Source organism: Pagrus pagrus, assembly GCF_965226575.1.
Source record: "Pagrus pagrus genome assembly, chromosome: 11".
Lineage (NCBI taxonomy): Eukaryota > Metazoa > Chordata > Actinopteri > Spariformes > Sparidae > Pagrus > Pagrus pagrus.
This window is the reverse complement of record NC_140195.1, coordinates 8,033,368-8,050,784: the sequence shown is the minus strand read 5'-3', so window position 1 is coordinate 8,050,784 and position 17,417 is coordinate 8,033,368. Positions and strand designations below refer to the sequence as shown.

The window sequence follows — 17,417 nt, the reverse complement described above, 5'->3', positions numbered from 1 at the left end:
TCTCAACAGTCACTTCTTGAAGTTGATGTTTTTGAACCATGAAATATGGGCAAGTGTAAGGTTCTCACAAGAGCCAAATGTAATTGTTGGGCGACTGGGTCAGAGCACCTCCAGATGACAGGTCAGTACACAGTGGTTAGTACCGACTAAAAGTGGTTGAATGAAGGGGCATGGAGTCATGGGCACCCAAGACTCACTAATGCACAGGGGGAGCAAAGGTTAGCCCGACTTGTTGGATCCCACAGAAGAGCTACTGTGGCACAAACTGGCACAAACTGCTGAAAAGTGATGTTTTCTGCCCCCAGTGCAGCCGCGATTGTCAAAACGGTGGCAGAAGGTGCCTAATCAGGCCTGTTAGAGCTGATCAATCAGTGCTGACTGGGCTTAAAGAGATAGAGACTAAAACGGAGCATTTTGGGTAGAGAGTGAATAGAGGAATGAAAAAATAGCATTTAAACATTTCCTTGTAAACACCTAAGTATTAATCTGAAAATGTGTATAATATGTCCGTGCAGACCCCTGTCCACCTCCAAAAGTGCCTTTATATCATTAACCCAGGCGGGCGGACACGGAGGACGTCCGGACAATGTTCTGCTGGGTAACCTAGGGTCCCGGCATTCATCATTTTGTCATGCCTGCCTAAATATTGTTGCAGATCAACTAGAACCCTTCATGGCTACAGTATTCCCTGATGGCAGTGGCCTCTTTCAGCATGATAAAGCGTTCTGCCACACTGAAAAAAAAAATGGTTCAGGAATGGTTTGAGGGATATGTCAAAACAGTCCAAGGTGTAGACGTGCTCGAACAGCTGTGGGATGAGCTGAAACAACAAGTCTGATGGATGGAGGCCCACCTTCCAACTAATACGACTCGCTGCTAACATCTTGGTGCCAGATACCACCATTGTGCAAGTTGCCTGGGAGCCAAAACCAGGGAAGAACATTCTGCACACCGACGGCACAACACATCCTTCTCATTAAACTCATTGCTTTGAACACATGGCGATACCTGAACAAAACTCAGATGAGTGTGTCCACATCTTTATCCACTCAGATCTTCTTTCATCTAAAGCGGTTGAACAGTAAATAATTGAGTTTATAGAGACTTAAAAAAATTAACCTGAGACTACGGACTACAAAGGGAAGAGGAGAGGAGGACAAAAATATGGGTGTGTAGGACATGGAAAAAACTAGGGAAAAAACCCAAACTTTATTACCTTAAACAACAGAGGCACAAATTCCATCTTTTACCACCACAACAAATAAATGACAAATATGATAAAGGCTCAGAAGGCACATTTAGCACATGGAACACTAGGTTGGCTACCACAAAGTGCTGACCTCAACATAACTGAGGCTGTCTAATTGCACACAGCCTCAGTTGAAAAGTTAAAGTTGAGTATGTTGCTAAAAAAGAAGACCCTTACGAAATCAAATGAAGAATTATGGCAAATTTCTGTGAGGAACATGAACATTTTTTTTACCACAGGAGAAGTATAACAATCTCCTTTGGTGTGGTGACTTACCCTCGTGAAATAATGCCATCTTGAATTGTATAAAACACGGCACAACATACTGGCTTGCTTGAAACAGGTTTCTGTTACTTTTTATTGTGTCCATGTTTCTTTGTGTTTACTCCAGCACTACCAAAACAAGGCCCCTGATCCTACATGGTTTCAGCAGAGCTTCCAGGTAAGAATATGGAAATACAGGTTAAGGAGTTAAGGCACAGAACCATAAACGGCAACGTCCCCGTTTTGTCTCCAGCTGGGGAGGTTTGGCAGATGGTACTCCACATTTCTTTCCTCATTTCCTGTCATCTCCCAACTGTTGGCAGTCTAAAAATGGTATAAAATGTCCCCCCAAAAACTTTTAAAAGATAATCAATACAAACGTGTGGATGTAGAAACCATTTCATTGTCAAACTATAAAATAAAGTGGTAAAAACTGAACACTGAATACCGTACCGCATCACCAGCTTACACGAAGATGAGAGAAGAAAGTGCAGCGTGATTTTGAAAATAAATTTCGGTTAAAAAAATGTTTGTCTTTTACAAAATAATGTGAAAACATCCGCCTAACACTGGAGAAATTGGCTCGATCATTTGAGAATTGAACGACTTAATGAAACTTGCTTGAATTTTATTAAAACAATCTTCTCAAATGACTGAACTTTTTGGACATAACATTAAAGGTTCAATCAGCTTCAATGAATGCTTGACAGATGAGTTTTTCTACTAAATTTCTCTTTTTCTTCAGCATCAGAAATGAATTACTTTGTGGTCAAACAATGCTGGTCTGGTTTAAATGATCCCATCAGTCAGTTTACTCAAATTTTCTCAGAACAGACAAATCAGGACAAATTCACTACTCAACTTTGAGATGATGACAGTGAATCAACTTTATTACATCCATTGGCGTTTTGTTTACATATAGTAAATCAGAGAGTAAACAGTTGGTGAATATGCTACTTCTTCTTGCCACCCTTGGGAGCTTTGTCTAGTCCTTGGATGTATTTGCGAGGAATTCGATAATGATCTGAAATTGAAATAAAAGCTTAGACAAATGGAATTTATTTGTTTGAGAAATTGTAAGATAAATCAAGTATGATAAAGATCCAAACCTAGCATCAAATTGCCGACTTGATGAATCTGGTTGCCTTGGATCTGGACCAGGACTTTGTCCTTGGACCCTGGGATGGGCTGTAAGACGGAGCTGGCCTGGACTCTGCGCTGCAAAGCAGTGGCAACTACTGCAGGATCCAAACCGTACACCTCAAGGTTCTTTATAAGCGTGACCTAAAGGGAGCATATGGAAACAATTACAGCTAGAAAAAAATAAAATCAACCAGGCAGAAAGTTGACACGACAATATTTTTCCAATAACACATCTGTATTTTATGATTGCCAAGTACATACCGCAAAACAGAAACACAATTGTTACCATAAGATAGGTTGTACAGATGAAAAGCAAAGAACTGACAAGTTTAATCCTCAAATGTAAGATCTCAGTACATCTATCAGCCAATCTTTCATAACCAGATTTGGACAATAATTTGGGTTGGATGGTCCACCACAGAAATGTCTGCAAAAATTGTGAATGGATTGCTTTGAAATTGGACAGATAATCCTGTTCTGCACTGAATGAACCCTGATAATTAAAGTTTTCAGGCAATATTTCATCTAGTGCCATCATTAAATTGACTTGACTTTTAATAACTTTGAGGATTCAAAACAAACATCTGTAAAACTAACATCCAAATCAGTCTCAGCTGTCCTTTGTCTTTAGTAGTATTTAAGTTTGGCTGCATGATACGGTAATAATCATACTGCGATTGCGATATGATTAATCGCAATCACATTTTCATTGGAAAACTACATAAATCACAATGATGTGACATTTGTTATGGTCTGTATGAAACAAACATGCTTTCTTTCAACTAAAAAGTCTATTCAACAGGTTTTGTACTAGGGCACTGCAGTACTTCATTATAATGCCGTTTCGTCAGATATTTTACCTTCATCAACAAATTGCAGCTTCAGCCATATTGAGATTTCGATAATATTTTGATTAATTGTGCATCCCTGCTAATTAGCAAACGTTCTGTCCAGACGAGTGTTTAAGCACTCAAGAAATAATCTCCCTCCATACCAACACATCTGAAAACGCATATCATCTGACCATTTACATACACCGGGCATGAGCATGCCGTTGTAAACAGGAAGCGGGTTGTATACTCCGTTGCTTAGTTACAGAAAATACAATGAACGAGGCAGGGAAACATGATTCAAAAAAATCATCTTGGATAACTTCCGCTTGTGTCTTTCGAAATGTAAAACGTGAAACAATATAACATCCATTCCGTCAACGTGCAAACTCAAATACTTCAATATCATAACACATACGAGTTCACATTTGCCAATGATTCTACGAACACTGATAAACGTGTGTGTCTGCATCATCTGTTCCAAAAGTCTTTGGTTATGCCCGTCCAGACATAAACACTGAAAATGGCGTTTCTGAAGTTTTCAGTGACCTAAAATGCTGTTTGCTTGTGTACAAAAGGCCAGAACGCACAGAAAAAGCTTGCCCGTGTGGGAGCGGACTGGGCTTTAGTCATACACTCTTACATATGACTATCAGTAAAAATAAATGTTAAGAAATTCCTGTTTATCTACAGCTGGCAATTTAAGGGATTGTAACTAAAGTTGTCACCTTCTTATTGGAGCCACGAGAAGCCACAGCGATGTCTATGGGCTCAATGTGGCCCTTCCTTGTTACAGGTGCCAGTCCGGGGAACACAACTTGATAACACTCCTGCATTCGTCCCAGTGTCCTGTGGAAATATGATGGTGTTGTTTAATCTACACCATAACTTTGTTACAATGAGATAAGAGCCTTGAATTAGATTTATACTTACATTATTCACTTTCTCATAGAGAGCTAAATGAGATCACGACATTTATGAAAAGAGAAAGATCACTGAGCCTTTCTTCAACTGGCTCCATGTTGTCTTCACTATCAACGGTCTCTACTGGCCAAGCTGACCAATCACAGTACTCGTCGTCTCAATGTGGTATCTCTATAGATAATATATAAAGGCGTATTTACACTTTTTTTTCCCCCCATGTCAGTATCTAAATATGAACGTCACAGATTTGTTATTGTAATAACAAATTCTGACATTGTCTGAAGGCAACACTCAGTCGACAATATGAGGATATGTGGGGGGATCCCGTGCCCCCTGTTAGGATCTCCCCTGGTAAAACTGCCATCGTATTGTTGAGGCGCCACCACTATACAGAGCAAAGAGCATCTGTTGAACAAACACACCCGCTAAAATCTGAACTCAGGGCAGAGAAAATAAACATTATCATAACAATTATAAGTTAAGCAAGTTGTTCCAGACTTTAGCTTGAGGAAAATTTGTATTACTGGTCCTCTTTAAATATGAATTCTCTTTGAATCCTGCTGATCTGAAAGTGCCTTGCATCTTTAATATTCCCGAGGGAGTCCGTCCATCCCTGTTAGAGATTAACAAATGTCCTACTGGCAACGCTTGAACGGTCAATCAAATTACCCTTAAAAATAAACAGGTGTCAGTGCTTATTTTGAATGATGAATGCACCACAAAAAATTTCAAATAGACGATGATGTCTAATTCTTAATAAGTCCCAGGGGAGGAAAACGCAATGCAAGGAGGTCTTTGCTTTTATCCGCCTTAGTATCTCCAAAGCCCGCTTTAATTCTTCAATAAACAATGTTTTCCATTCGTCACTCATTAGGGCCTCAAAAATGAGCAAAATGGACTTTGCTTAAGGCAAAGGTAACTAAAAACATTAAGGACTTTGTCTCTCTAATAATGTATCTTGTTTTTATAGCAGCAGTTACAAACCAGATGTGAGTATCGGACTTGAGAGCAGAGGAATTATTGTTGTTTACAGATTGGATTTGGATTAACGGGTTTCCATTAGGATGATTATTTTATCCTGTGTTTATCCCGCAATTAAGATGCTGACAGCCTCCAACTGCCCATATTAGCGAGGGATTCGAATGTGGCCTCATATCGGCGAAAAGGATGTTGCAACTAATTATTATTTTCTATTTATTAAAAATGTGTCTTCAAATAATTCTATAGTATGTAACACGTGCAGTGCAGAAGTGCAGATAAGAATTTGCCAAAGCTTTGAGTGAAGTACTCAACATTTATTTTTTATGTTGTCCACATAAACGTCCCATAAAAAACAAAATAAGAAAAACAAAACAAGTCTTTACCTGCTAAAGAGGTCATCCCACTTGAGAGACTGTACTTCCTGGTACTCTGATTTCTCCAGCAAGCAGTCACACAGAGTCGGGTTTATGGTCACGTAACTGTTAAGAGGGGTGAAAAGCATTGGAGCTATTTTGTTCTGGAAAAAAGCTCCTCAGACAGTGGATGGACGGCGCTCAGCAGTGAACTTGCCGCCGTGTTAAGCTATGCCAGTTCCACAACAGATTTTATTTGATTTCTCCCATCATTGACAATTTGTTTCACATCAGAAGACGCACAATTTTTCACAACCTAAAAATAAACATGTGATGTCTCTTTCAATTTCAGGATTACATTTAAGCATTTGGGCCAGTTATAACATCACATGGCCTGCCGTCAGCTCTGTATTTGTTCCCTTTTACAGCTGCCGCCAATTATGAAAAACCCAAACTATTAAGCTATTTAAACCCAAACTGAGCTCCGTGTCAGCTGACAAGCACATAGTTTGATTGTAACAGTAAACGGTGCACTCGACTGAATCTTAAGAACCTACTTACTTCTTATTATTTTCGTCCACCAGTTCATTCTTCTTCACATATTCTGTGACAATATTTCTCACCTCAGCAGGTTGCAGTACAGCTCCTTTCCTGTAGGGGCATCAAAGTACAAATGAAACCAAAGTAGACAAGAATAAATGTGCAAATGAGAGAAATGCATTAAGGTGTCTTCAGCTTAGGGAGTTACTAAAGACTTTTGTAATTTACTGAATTCGACACTAATTTGAAAATAAAAACAGACTATTGGTAGGAATGTATTTGTGAATTTAATGTTCTTTATTTGGGGTGGGAATCATAAAGTAGCTCATAATATGATACGATCACGCAGTGGTGGAGAGAGTACTGAAAATCGGTCCTTAAGTACGAGAGTTACATTACTGAAATATTAAAATAAGACAATAAAAGTACAAAGTAGTCTTCTCAAACATTAGTCTAGAGTATTACTTACTTTTTAACCATTGGTGCTTAATGCATTATCAATAAATGGCATTCAATCAAAGGGGTTTCTCTTCTCTAAACCTGGGCCTGCTGCAGAGTTTGTGTGTTTTTGTCTGTATGTCAGGGTTTTAACTGGCCTGTTTGACTACAAAATTGCAGATGAAAGGTTTAGATATTCATTCAAATTGTACTCAGTACTCAATTAAGATTTTAAAAGTAACTGAGGAGATTACTGTACATGATGTAATGCATACTTAAGTATGAGTAAATTACAGATTTGAAAAAATACTCATAAGAGTGCAAGTACCCAAAAAATAACTTAATTACAGTAATTTGAGTGGATGCAATTAGTTACTTCCACCCCTGCTATCCCGGTAAAGCAATTCTGCAATACTTGATACATTGAAAGACAATCATCTACGATACATCAGGAGGTCTGTGTGACTGAAGAAAATAAAATACCCCTAAAAAGATTAAAAGTAGGACCGCAAGTTGTCCATGTCCACATGTGCCATCATGTTAATGTAAAATAGCTATAAAATGGAAAAAGGGCAAACTGCCAGAAAGCAAGAAAAGGAAGGATACAGCTATGCCTCACTAAAATCTGTATAAATCCATTCTGTCGACACTACAAGGAGTCATAAGGCAAGTTAATTTAGCAGGGGAATGTGTGAGGAGCACCTGCATGTATACTGCTGTGTCAATGATTTGACCAACACAAACTAGAAAAAAATAAATAATAATTGGTCTCCAAATAAAATTCAAATATTAAGTTAAAAATGATATGTACTTCTTTTCCCTTACTGGAAAATCAAAAGCCCATGAATAAGAAAATAGGTTTCATTCTAAAAGTTTAACAACTGCCCAAAAGGTGTCTCCTACTGGGCCATATTTGAGTGACACAGGACTTTTAAAAGTTCTGAAAATGAAAAAAGCTATAATCAGCATGTAATAACAGGTTTGTGTGTTTGTACTTGTGTGCGTGCCTTCAGACCATGGACCTATAGTGTGTTATTATCATTAGTAAGCAATTGAAATAAGCACCGCAGGGGGAAAAAAAACCTCCAAACATGCTTTTTTTTCTCAGGCAAGTGTTCTTTATCTGTGACCAGATGGGAGTGAATGAATTGAGGGGCCATCAGGGTCATGTGGTACTGAGGTTAGGAGTTTAGAAATTAATGGCTTGGAGGCATGCGAAGTGTGTCAGGACAAGCTTGTTCTTTTTAGAGACAGGCGGCATGGTGAGAAAACAGGGGGAGCAGCAGAGAATTATAGATTGAAAAAAGCTTTTGTAAAGCAGTAACAGAAGGTGGGGGGCAAAAGAGGGTGCTTCGAGATTGTCAGTCTTTGCGGAAATACGAACCATACGGATGGAAAACGACCTCATCGTATTGTCTGAATGGGAAATTTATGCACCATATTGTGGCCTGGAAAAATTGCACAATAGGTGTTTCTCTTGATTGAAGACATTTTGGCTTCTCATAGAAGGAAAAGCACCAGGATGAATAAATTCTGGTTCAGGGTCTTGGTATTGCGCTTTCACAGTTTACAAAGACACTTACACAGATGGGAGTCATTGTGAATGATATTAGTGACACTTGTGCTTTTACTACTACGACAAGTTAAAATGGCTGCAGTGAAAAAGTCCTGGACAGAACCATAAAGGAGCGTCAATGAAAAAAATGTGTCTATTGTATAAGCATGCGTAAAAAAGGGAGCAATTTAGGAACGGCCTTATGATTCATTGATATGGGAATATTATCCCCCTCACTGGGGACTTAGAGGTCGAGGTCTACTACAGAACAGGAAGGGACTCAGTGCCACATTCATCTCAATAGGAAACTTATTGGAGTTTGCTGAAACACAAGCTTCAAGTCTCCCTGCTATGTCGGAACCATGTATCAAGATTCGAGGTTAGGATAACATACAAGGGGACACACACACACACACACACACACACACACACACACACACACACACACACACACACACACCTCATGTTTGCCTCAAGAAAGAGCGGCCCCAGGCGAGCTGACACAGAGTACAAAGTTGTTATCTCAGGTGGATAGTATGGAGCTTCTCCTTCCCCTCCATCCTGCATCGGAACCGCTTCATCATCTATCTCCTCAGGAATGCTGAAGGAACGCAGTCTATGACGTGTTTATGTGATAAAGAAGAAAAGTAAAGGGCAAGTCAAGCTGAATGTTGGCAAACTGTACATTTGAAACTCAACCAAAAATTTCTTTAAGTTGAGACAAGGCTTGGCTCGCTCACTCTCGATTTTTCCAGTCCACCTCCACAATGCTCTCCACACCCTTGGTCAGTTCTTTTACACGCACAAGGTTATGCTGCTGCTGCATGGCCTGTAGAAACTTTGACAGCTGTTGGATAAAACATGTAATGAGTATTTACTTACAAAGTCTATTTATTTGTTTATCCTGGACATCTAAAATACCTTTTTGTAGCTGGATTTCTTGATATCGAGTTGCTTTCCACTTGGGCTAGAGAAGATACATAGAAATAAAATACAGTAAAATAAGATATTTAGAGTACTTAATTAAATTACTGATCGGCAATTCTCAATAGATGAACTGTACTTTACCAGCAGGAGAACATGTGGTTGCGGAGAAAAGTACTGGTCAGCAGAGGGAGCTCTGACTTCTTCACCTTGCTCTTGAGAGCATGGAGGAAACACTGAAACAGCAGGGCGTCCATTATCTCTGTGAAATCAGGGTATGACCGGGGTCACATCCTTTTCTCTCTCTGAACACGCTCCCATTTTACCACGTCAGAAAATCATATTCTCCAGTTGTGTCAACAAACCATGACCATATGGTCAGAAAAATAAAAACAGCAATCATCTGGGATAATAGTTCTTATGAGGGCGAGTCTTGTTCAAAGCTAATTCAGTGCAACTGTGGTGGTAAATACTTAAGGCACCTTTTACGACTTTTTAAATTACACTTTAATAATATAACTGTAAGCGTGACTAAATCTGATACCTTGTGGATGCTTCTGATTCTCCTGATTCTCCTCATCTTCCTCATTGCTCTTTTCGCCCTTCTCCTCCTCTTGCTCTGCCAAACTCAGCTCCTCAATACCAGAACAGGCTTGATCTGTCACTGTGTCACCGGAAGTCTGCTCCTCCTCCACACACTTGTCGACCTCCTCCTCATCTTCCTCCTCCTCCACCTCTTCCTCATCAAAATTACATTCCTCTCCATTCATTCCTTGCCCCGCACTCTCTGCATCTGGTAAAGATGGAGGACCTGACTTGTCTCCAAGCGCCCTAATAGAAGTGTATAAAAACACATGTGCAATGCTTTCTCAATTTTAGGGCTGCACAGTGAATCCTGGAAATGTAATTATATTTTTTGTCTACAATTACTAACATTTTCAGAGGTCCCAGCTCTGCATTAAGACAATTTGTTTAAAGGGGGCAATGCTGTGAACAGTTTGACGATTTGGGAAACATGCACATTCACTTTTTTTGCAGAGAGTTAGATGAAAAGACTGATACTACTCTCTTGTCTGCTCAAAACATAAATGGCTACAGCCCGTTCCAGCCACTCCCTTCTGGTCAGAGGTTTAGATACCCTAAGATCAGCCCAACCAATCAAGAAACTCATTCATCACATGAACCAGTGGGAAGTGAAAAAATTACACTTCAATGACATTAGCAAGATTGATGATGGCTGCTACTGATTATCTTTGGACACTGTTGTTTGTGTCTGCCTGACCATTTTTTTAATGTATCTATTTGTTCTTTGCTGTACCACAAATAGCCTCTCAGAGGACATTAAAGTTTTCTAAAGTCTAAGTTCTAAGTCTAAATCCCGTCAAAAAAATTACCCCGCACATAACTCCTGTAAAACAACATGCTGTTTTAAAATTTTTGGTTTTTGTACGTGACTTTTGTTGGGGTCTGTGCTAAACAACCAAGCTTTCTTACATGTGGAGAACAGAATGTGCCTGCTAAGACATCTCTGCAGCTCTACAGTGCTTGGTTATAATGCTGTTTTGTCACACATTTTACCTTTATATGAAAATCTTAGCTTCTTGGCCAAACTGCAATTTCAGTAAACTTTGATTAATGGTGCAGCCCTAACAGAAAGTGTTAAGTAGTGAGCTTTAGATATGATATAGACTGATTTATTTTACCTTCAGACAGAACCAGCCACAACATTTCTAACTGTTTCCATCTCCGGTCTGTGGCTTTATAATGAAAGGACAGACATAAGTAGTAAGTAAGTTGTAGATAGTGGTATCGATCTTTTCATCTAACTCTGTGCAAGAAAACGTCAGACTGTCACTTTAAACAAAAACATTAATTCATAAAAATGCAGAAAGATGGCAGCTGCTCACCAGAGGTTATCCATGTACGTGTGGACAACACACACTCCTCTCCCTTTCATACCCAAACTGCGCATCTCTGCAGTGGACGCTGCAGCAGTGCCAACTGCAACAGGAGCTCTGCAATCGACATGAGGAACAGTGTCACACTTTAATCTGTGGGGAACATGTCAGTCCAATCTAACATAACTTACCTATTGTTCACCACTGTAACAGCACAGCAGTTGCCCTTTTTCACATCTGGGAGACCACTTGAAGGCACCACCACACCTGGCAGCATGAGATCTTTCGGGAAACAAAGCTTTTGTTACTTAATATCAATTTTAAGTGTACTGTGTGAAACATCAGTCCAGGTTTTGACCTTTAAAAGAGAAGCTTACCTGCCCCTCCGATTAACTTCTGAAGCACAGGTGTCCATGTCCTGAATGTCGGCAGGAGATTAGGGTAACGCCAAAGCACATACACTGAAAAAAATTAACAATGCACAGCTACAATAATTGACTTAAAGGCGCTGACAATATTTTATCCACTAAATCATGTGACTATAATTTAATAGCCAGCTTTTCACCTGTAGGATAAAGTCGTTTCTCCAGTTCAAAGAACAGTGGATTTTTGTGAAGAACATAAAGTGTCACAGCATCTCCTTTATGTGCATAAATCTTTACTACATTTAATTCCTCTTTGTTAGGGATCAGCTCAGACAGCTCATCAGCAGACAGTGATGGAAAAGCTGCAGATATGTCGGCTTTGAGTTTTCTCCTAAAGGAAAGAACAAAAACAAGAGTCTCAGTCATTGTGTTAGTAATAACTACTGTTATAGATTGATATTTTGCACATGCAATATTTTGAATGCTTTTCATTTAAAACTATTGTACTTGCAGGTTTACACAGCCTTATGCTATTTTCAAAGATCCTAATGATACCATAACCCACACTTTCCGTATAATAAATTGTCCTCTGAAATTTCAGCGTTGTACATGCGTATGTGCATTTTGTCTATACTGATTCTTCCGTCTCAGAGAATTAAAATTTACAGGCATTTACCCCAGTAAGTGTGATCATAATCAACATGGCTGAGCAAATTATGTATAATAACGAGAAGTTACTCTTTAAGGATTTCAGATATCAGAAATCCAGCTTTGCAGAGTTAATTCACAGATAACATATTAAATTAAGAGCATGAACAACATCTTCTGGCTAAATATTGATATGTTGCCAGCTAAAAAGCTGATTTTATCTGCTCAGTTCAGGACAAGGACTTAATAGAATTGCAGTACATCTTACTACAACTAAAACACTTCTACTGGGGTCTGAATCCACTGGTTTCAAGGCCAAATATTGAGCTTAACATAAGAATTACTCTAGTTGTGCCTTGCTCGAGCCATGTCAGCTGTAATGTTTATATTTGGACAACCCTCTGACTTGTTTCATTAAACCACTTTATAAATAAAATTACATTATCTGTAGCTAGGAATAAATGGCGACCAGCAAAAGTCTACGTAGTGCTGGCAGCAGCATCTCTGACTCACCTGTCTGATCCTTTGATTGCGGTATTGGATTTGACACGAAACGATCTGGCAAACATCTTCTCAGAAAATAAACAACTACTGCGACGAATTCAACATGTCTGCTTCTGAGATAATGTGACTGTTTTCATAATAACAACCACACAAACTCTAAAACACCACTACACTGGCGAGATAGCTTAGTGTTTTTCTTGTATTGGCTTCACATCAGCTGTTCTTCCTCGTTGGGTATGATGGTCCGACATGTATTTCTTTCCGACGTGAAACTCTACCGCGGCAACGCGATTGATAGTTCCGCAGGAGGAGGCACAGGATGCATGGTGAGAGAAATGTAGATTTTACTTGTTAGTAATAACGTTATATCGCCATTTCAGGGCAAGGTAGCTTTACTGGGCAAACGAGAGAAGAACATTTCCGAAATGGCCACCAGAACTAAGTTGGGTACTTTATTATCTTCGCTTAATTGCACTGTTACTTTTACCTTTATTATCACAACCTTATTATCTTTTATTTTCTGGTAACCCACAATGGTCACATCCCATGAAAATTAGTGTTCAGGAGGGGTTTTACCAGTCTACTATTCTAATTAATGCCATAGTGACAGTAAAAATGTCCTTTCTCCTGCTGCGTTTTTGCTAATGGAGTCACAAAGACATTAAAACACCAGGAATGAAGCCGGCTAACAGAGAAAAGATGTCTATTTAATTTATGTACCTTACATCAAAGTGTCTAAATTTATTTTTTCCAGATGAAGTATCTCTGTCATGAAACCTGCCCAGAACCACCATAGGGTGAGCACTGGAATGAATAAATTTTGATTGATTGATTGAGTAAATGTTACTTCAGCTTATGAGGAATGTGAGGTCGTGAACTGCAAATCCAGGAGCAAATCAGTCATTTTTGAACAATGCAAACAGTAAATCCTACACCGTACAGACACCCATCTGGGTATACTTAACCCATTCTACCTGGTGTAACCTGATAAACACTGTTCTATTAAATATGTATATATTCATATGTGCCTTACCCTCTGTAGAGACATATGTGCACATTTACATGGTTATAGACTAGCATGTCATTCTTTATTTTATAATTGTTATCTTGTTGGTAATTCCACTTTTACTAAATGTATCTGTAATCTAAATACGACATTACGTAATCCCGTTACATGTATTCCCTTACGTTTGTGTTGCACATTTCATTGATTATTTCTTGATTATATTTTCACAGGACATGCTAAATCCTGTTGATATTCAGCCAGTCAGTTTGGTCAGATAGCAGTTCTTGTTTGTCAAATCAAATAATCGTTGTTTTGGTCTTTCCTCTTGACTGGGGCACCTTATCGAGAGCCGAAGTCACACCCCTTCCGGTGGACCCCATGGGACCTTATTTCAGAAAAACTTTGTATGGAAGTGAATGGAGAGAGACAAATCATTTTTCGATCCCGCTTGAATTGTGTCATGAGTCATGCATACGATGATTGTCGATTTAAAAGAGAACTTTTCCTAAAAGTCAAGAAAGTCGCAGTTTGTTGTAATTAAAGTAAAATACCATCTAGTTTTGTGTTCAACTGCTCAGTGAACTACATCGTCTCGCTCAACACACGTCACCAACACCAACATGGCTGCCAACTTGGCACAGAAAAGATACTAAAAAAAGATGAAAATCACAATAAACGTGGTCATATTGACAACTGCAGTTATTTGAAAGGGTAGTTGGGGCAAGCTTATATTCAGGACCACCTCTGCAATGTTTCAGTTACGGGTTTTGGTGAGCGTTCAACGAGACAACATCACTAATCACTAATTATGTATTTTCACAGTCCTATATTTCATTAGTTTTATGACAAACTGTTACTTTATTGACGTAGAAAATTCAGCTTTAAATTGACAAACATCATATGTGTAATACATGACACAATTCAAACAGGATTGAAAAATTATTTGTCGTTCTCCATTCACTACCATACAAAGCTTTCCAAAATAAGGTCCCTTTGGGCGTGACTTCGTCTCTCTGTTCCATCACTCCTCGAGCCTGCCTGTACGTTTGTGTTGCACATGACATTTCTTGATTCGATTTTCGATTTATATTTTATTATATTTTTATGTTGATGAAGGTTCTCAGTCATCCAGGTCATGGTAATTATAAGGGCTTGTTCGTGGGCAACTGGACTTGACCCACAAGTCAACGACCCACAAGCCATAACGACTTTGATACTCAAAGCACCTGTCCTTAACAACTCTGTAAGGACACACAGACACAGAGTTTAAAAGCCTGAGAACTCCCATCCGGTTAGTTTGAACTGAAGACACCTCTTGGATGAGAGATGAAACGTCTTCAAGAAACTGAAACAAGTCCAGTTGCCCACGATACAGCACTTAGAATTATATACATATATATATGTATATATATATATTTATTTATTTATTTATTTATTTTAAATATGTAGGACATGCTAAATCTTGTTGATGTTCAGCCAGTCAGTTTGGTCAGACAGCAGTTCTTGTTTGTCACAACAAATAATCTTTATTTTTCAAAATAACTTTCTGGCTGATGGTCCCGCCTCCTCCATGGCCGTCAGCCAATCACGAGTTGGGATTTGGGTGGCGGGTGGTTGGTGGTGCCCTCGAGCGCTCCTCTCCCCCACCCAGACACGCCCCTGTTGGATGCTGCTTTTAACGTCGTCATTTCAGTCCGGAAGTTTGGTCATGTGTCATCTATTTAATGTGTGTGTCATTTTTATGTGACATTAACTGACATCACACGGTGTGAGCTCCGGGCCAAGTTATTAAACTGTCTGGCAGTGTGACAGGTTGAAAGTGGACTTCCTTGGACGGTCACCCGGCCGGTACAGCTGCCTGTGGAGGACTTGAGTGAGACCTGTCTTGCTATCTTGGCTAGCGGTGGGCTAATATCACACAAGGACAAAATGAGCTAGGTGTTAGCTAGGACGGTTAACTAGCTACCACCGGCAGTTGAGAGGACGAGAGACGCACCTGTCGGGACTGTTATCACTCCTCATGTGTTGCCGATAGTTAACATGTCGAATCAGCACCAGCCGGCTGTCCCGATCCAACAGCAGCCTAATCTGAACTCTGCTCCTTTCCCTCAGTGTTTTCTGAAAGCGTTCAACAACAAACCTCTGCAAATCAAAAGGAATGTCATTACAGACGTTTACAGTGTCACAAGTCAGGTGCTCGGGATGGGGATAAATGGCAGAGTGTTGGAGTGTTTCCACAAAGACAATGGAGAAAAGTTTGCACTAAAGGTAAACACATTGTCATCTTGATCTCACTGATTCTCTTGTCACTGTTGTATAATGAAATAGACTCCAGATAAACTACTTACAAGCAGGTCATATCAATAACTGTATTGAGATAAATGATGCTGTCTTTGCTGTTAACAACCAGAAATAAGCAGATTTCTCGTTATTTGTTTTTTTTTATTCTGGCCATTAAATGACTAAGTGCATGGGCTACTTATAGAAACCTACACCACCAGGCTATAATTTCATATTTGTGAGTATACACAACAAAACATGTTGTCTGTAGCCTAGTATTTACTGGATTAACTGTAGAATGGTGAGTTCGCCGTACTATTATAGACTGATGGATTTTTGATTGATTGATTGATGTGTTTGAGTGAATTCAGATGGTTGTTTTCGTATGTACTCTCAGGATGAGTCAGACACTTGAGTCAGTCTCTGACAAGTGCAGTGGCCTATGCACAGTCGTATGCAGAGAGCAACACTAGAAATACTCATGCATGTATGTAACACAAGCAGTCAGTCTGTGTGACGTAATGTGGTCTGACTTTGCAGGAAACCATTATGACCGCAAATTATTACTGGTCTGTGGAATATGGTTTGAAAGGTTTCTGTTGTCTGCTTTGGTTTCATCCTTCCCGAGTACAAAAAAGAAGGAAGGGTCATTACATCACCTAATCTTACTTTGGCTCCAGACCGTGGTGTCAGCTGTATTACTGTACTACTTCTTCTGATGAAGACATGCCTCCACAAAATGTAAGACCACACTTCAAAGAGTGAGTTAAGGACTGATTTTTTTCCCCCTTCAGGTCAGATTAAATATCACAGATGAGTATGCAATTTAACTGAACAGTTTTTCCCAAGCAAAATTGAGGGATGAACAACCTGTCCTATACGGTCTGGCACCAGATCAAGATTAGCTGACGTAATGGTCCTTCTGTCTTTTTTAGGTTCCTTGACTGAGCATAAACATAACTTATATGTAGCACCTTACACTCGTGTATAAAATCACTGGTTCTCAGTTTGGGGGTTGGGACACCCAAGAGTCTGCAGATTGTCATAGATTACAAAGACTTAAGCCTGAATATAACCTAGATTTAAATTGTTTGGATTAACAAAATAAGGTTCTATGTATCAATTTATACACACAAACCCAACTCTCTGTCTCTCTGTTGCTCCAGTTACTTGTTATCTGTATAACCCGAATAAAAGAAATATTATTCATGGTTTGTGTGAAGTAAACAGGATCAAAGCCTGGCTGCTAACAACCTTCGTGCCGTATTGTCATACTCCGAGAATTACTCAGAAGAAATGTAGTCAGATCTGAAGACATAAACTATCAAGCTGAGCTCTGAGATGAAAGGTAACAGATGCTCTTCTATTATCTTTGATATCAGAAAATCTGCTTTTCATACACTTTTTACTAGTTCCTCTCCTCGGGACACCATGTGTCCTCCTTTTTAGTGTCAGCTGTTATGGAGATAAATGATAACATTGCTTCACAACATTCCTCAGGGATTGATTGGTCAC

At 39.3% G+C, this 17,417-nt stretch overlaps 2 protein-coding genes across 5 annotated transcripts in view; one reads left to right on the top strand and one right to left on the bottom strand.

The window, feature by feature from the left end:
* Positions 1 to 2,382: 2,382 nt before the first annotated feature.
* eif2d (eukaryotic translation initiation factor 2D) lies at positions 2,383 to 12,859 on the bottom strand. The gene is made up of 15 exons (XM_084366529.1): positions 12,626 to 12,859; positions 11,665 to 11,855; positions 11,477 to 11,560; positions 11,291 to 11,381; positions 11,109 to 11,216; positions 9,746 to 10,032; positions 9,346 to 9,463; positions 9,199 to 9,244; positions 9,018 to 9,124; positions 8,738 to 8,893; positions 6,306 to 6,395; positions 5,775 to 5,870; positions 4,215 to 4,335; positions 2,623 to 2,797; positions 2,383 to 2,537 (listed from the first exon to the last, which is right to left on the bottom strand). Exons 1-15 carry the CDS (start codon positions 12,679 to 12,681, stop codon positions 2,467 to 2,469), a joined length of 1,797 nt encoding a protein of 598 aa, XP_084222655.1. The 5' UTR covers positions 12,682 to 12,859; the 3' UTR covers positions 2,383 to 2,466.
* A 2,422-nt stretch (positions 12,860 to 15,281) lies between these two features.
* The window catches only part of LOC311265167 (MAP kinase-activated protein kinase 2-like), an 11,007-nt gene continuing 8,871 nt past the window's right edge, over positions 15,282 to 17,417 (top strand). For 2 of the 4 annotated variants that reach the window (XM_084366538.1, XM_084366540.1), the window contains exons 1-2: positions 15,283 to 15,525; positions 15,735 to 15,890. In XM_084366538.1, coding sequence (XP_084222664.1) covers positions 15,825 to 15,890 — 66 coding nt within the window. In that variant the 5' untranslated portion in view covers positions 15,283 to 15,525; positions 15,735 to 15,824. Of the gene's footprint in view, positions 15,891 to 17,417 lie in introns of all 4 variants that reach the window. The other 2 variants (XM_084366539.1, XM_084366537.1) reach the window with 2 other exon arrangements.

Coding starts and splice junctions, on each gene's coding strand:
- eif2d (XM_084366529.1), bottom strand. CDS start 12,681: ATGTTTGCCAGATCGTTTCGTGTCAAATCCAATACCGCAATCAAAGGA. Junction 11,382..11,476: donor GAAGTTAATCGGAGGGGCAG/GTAAGCTTCTCT, acceptor GTTTCCCGAAAG/ATCTCATGCTGCCAGGTGTG. Junction 2,538..2,622: donor AGTCGGCAATTTGATGCTAG/GTTTGGATCTTT, acceptor TTTCAATTTCAG/ATCATTATCGAATTCCTCGC.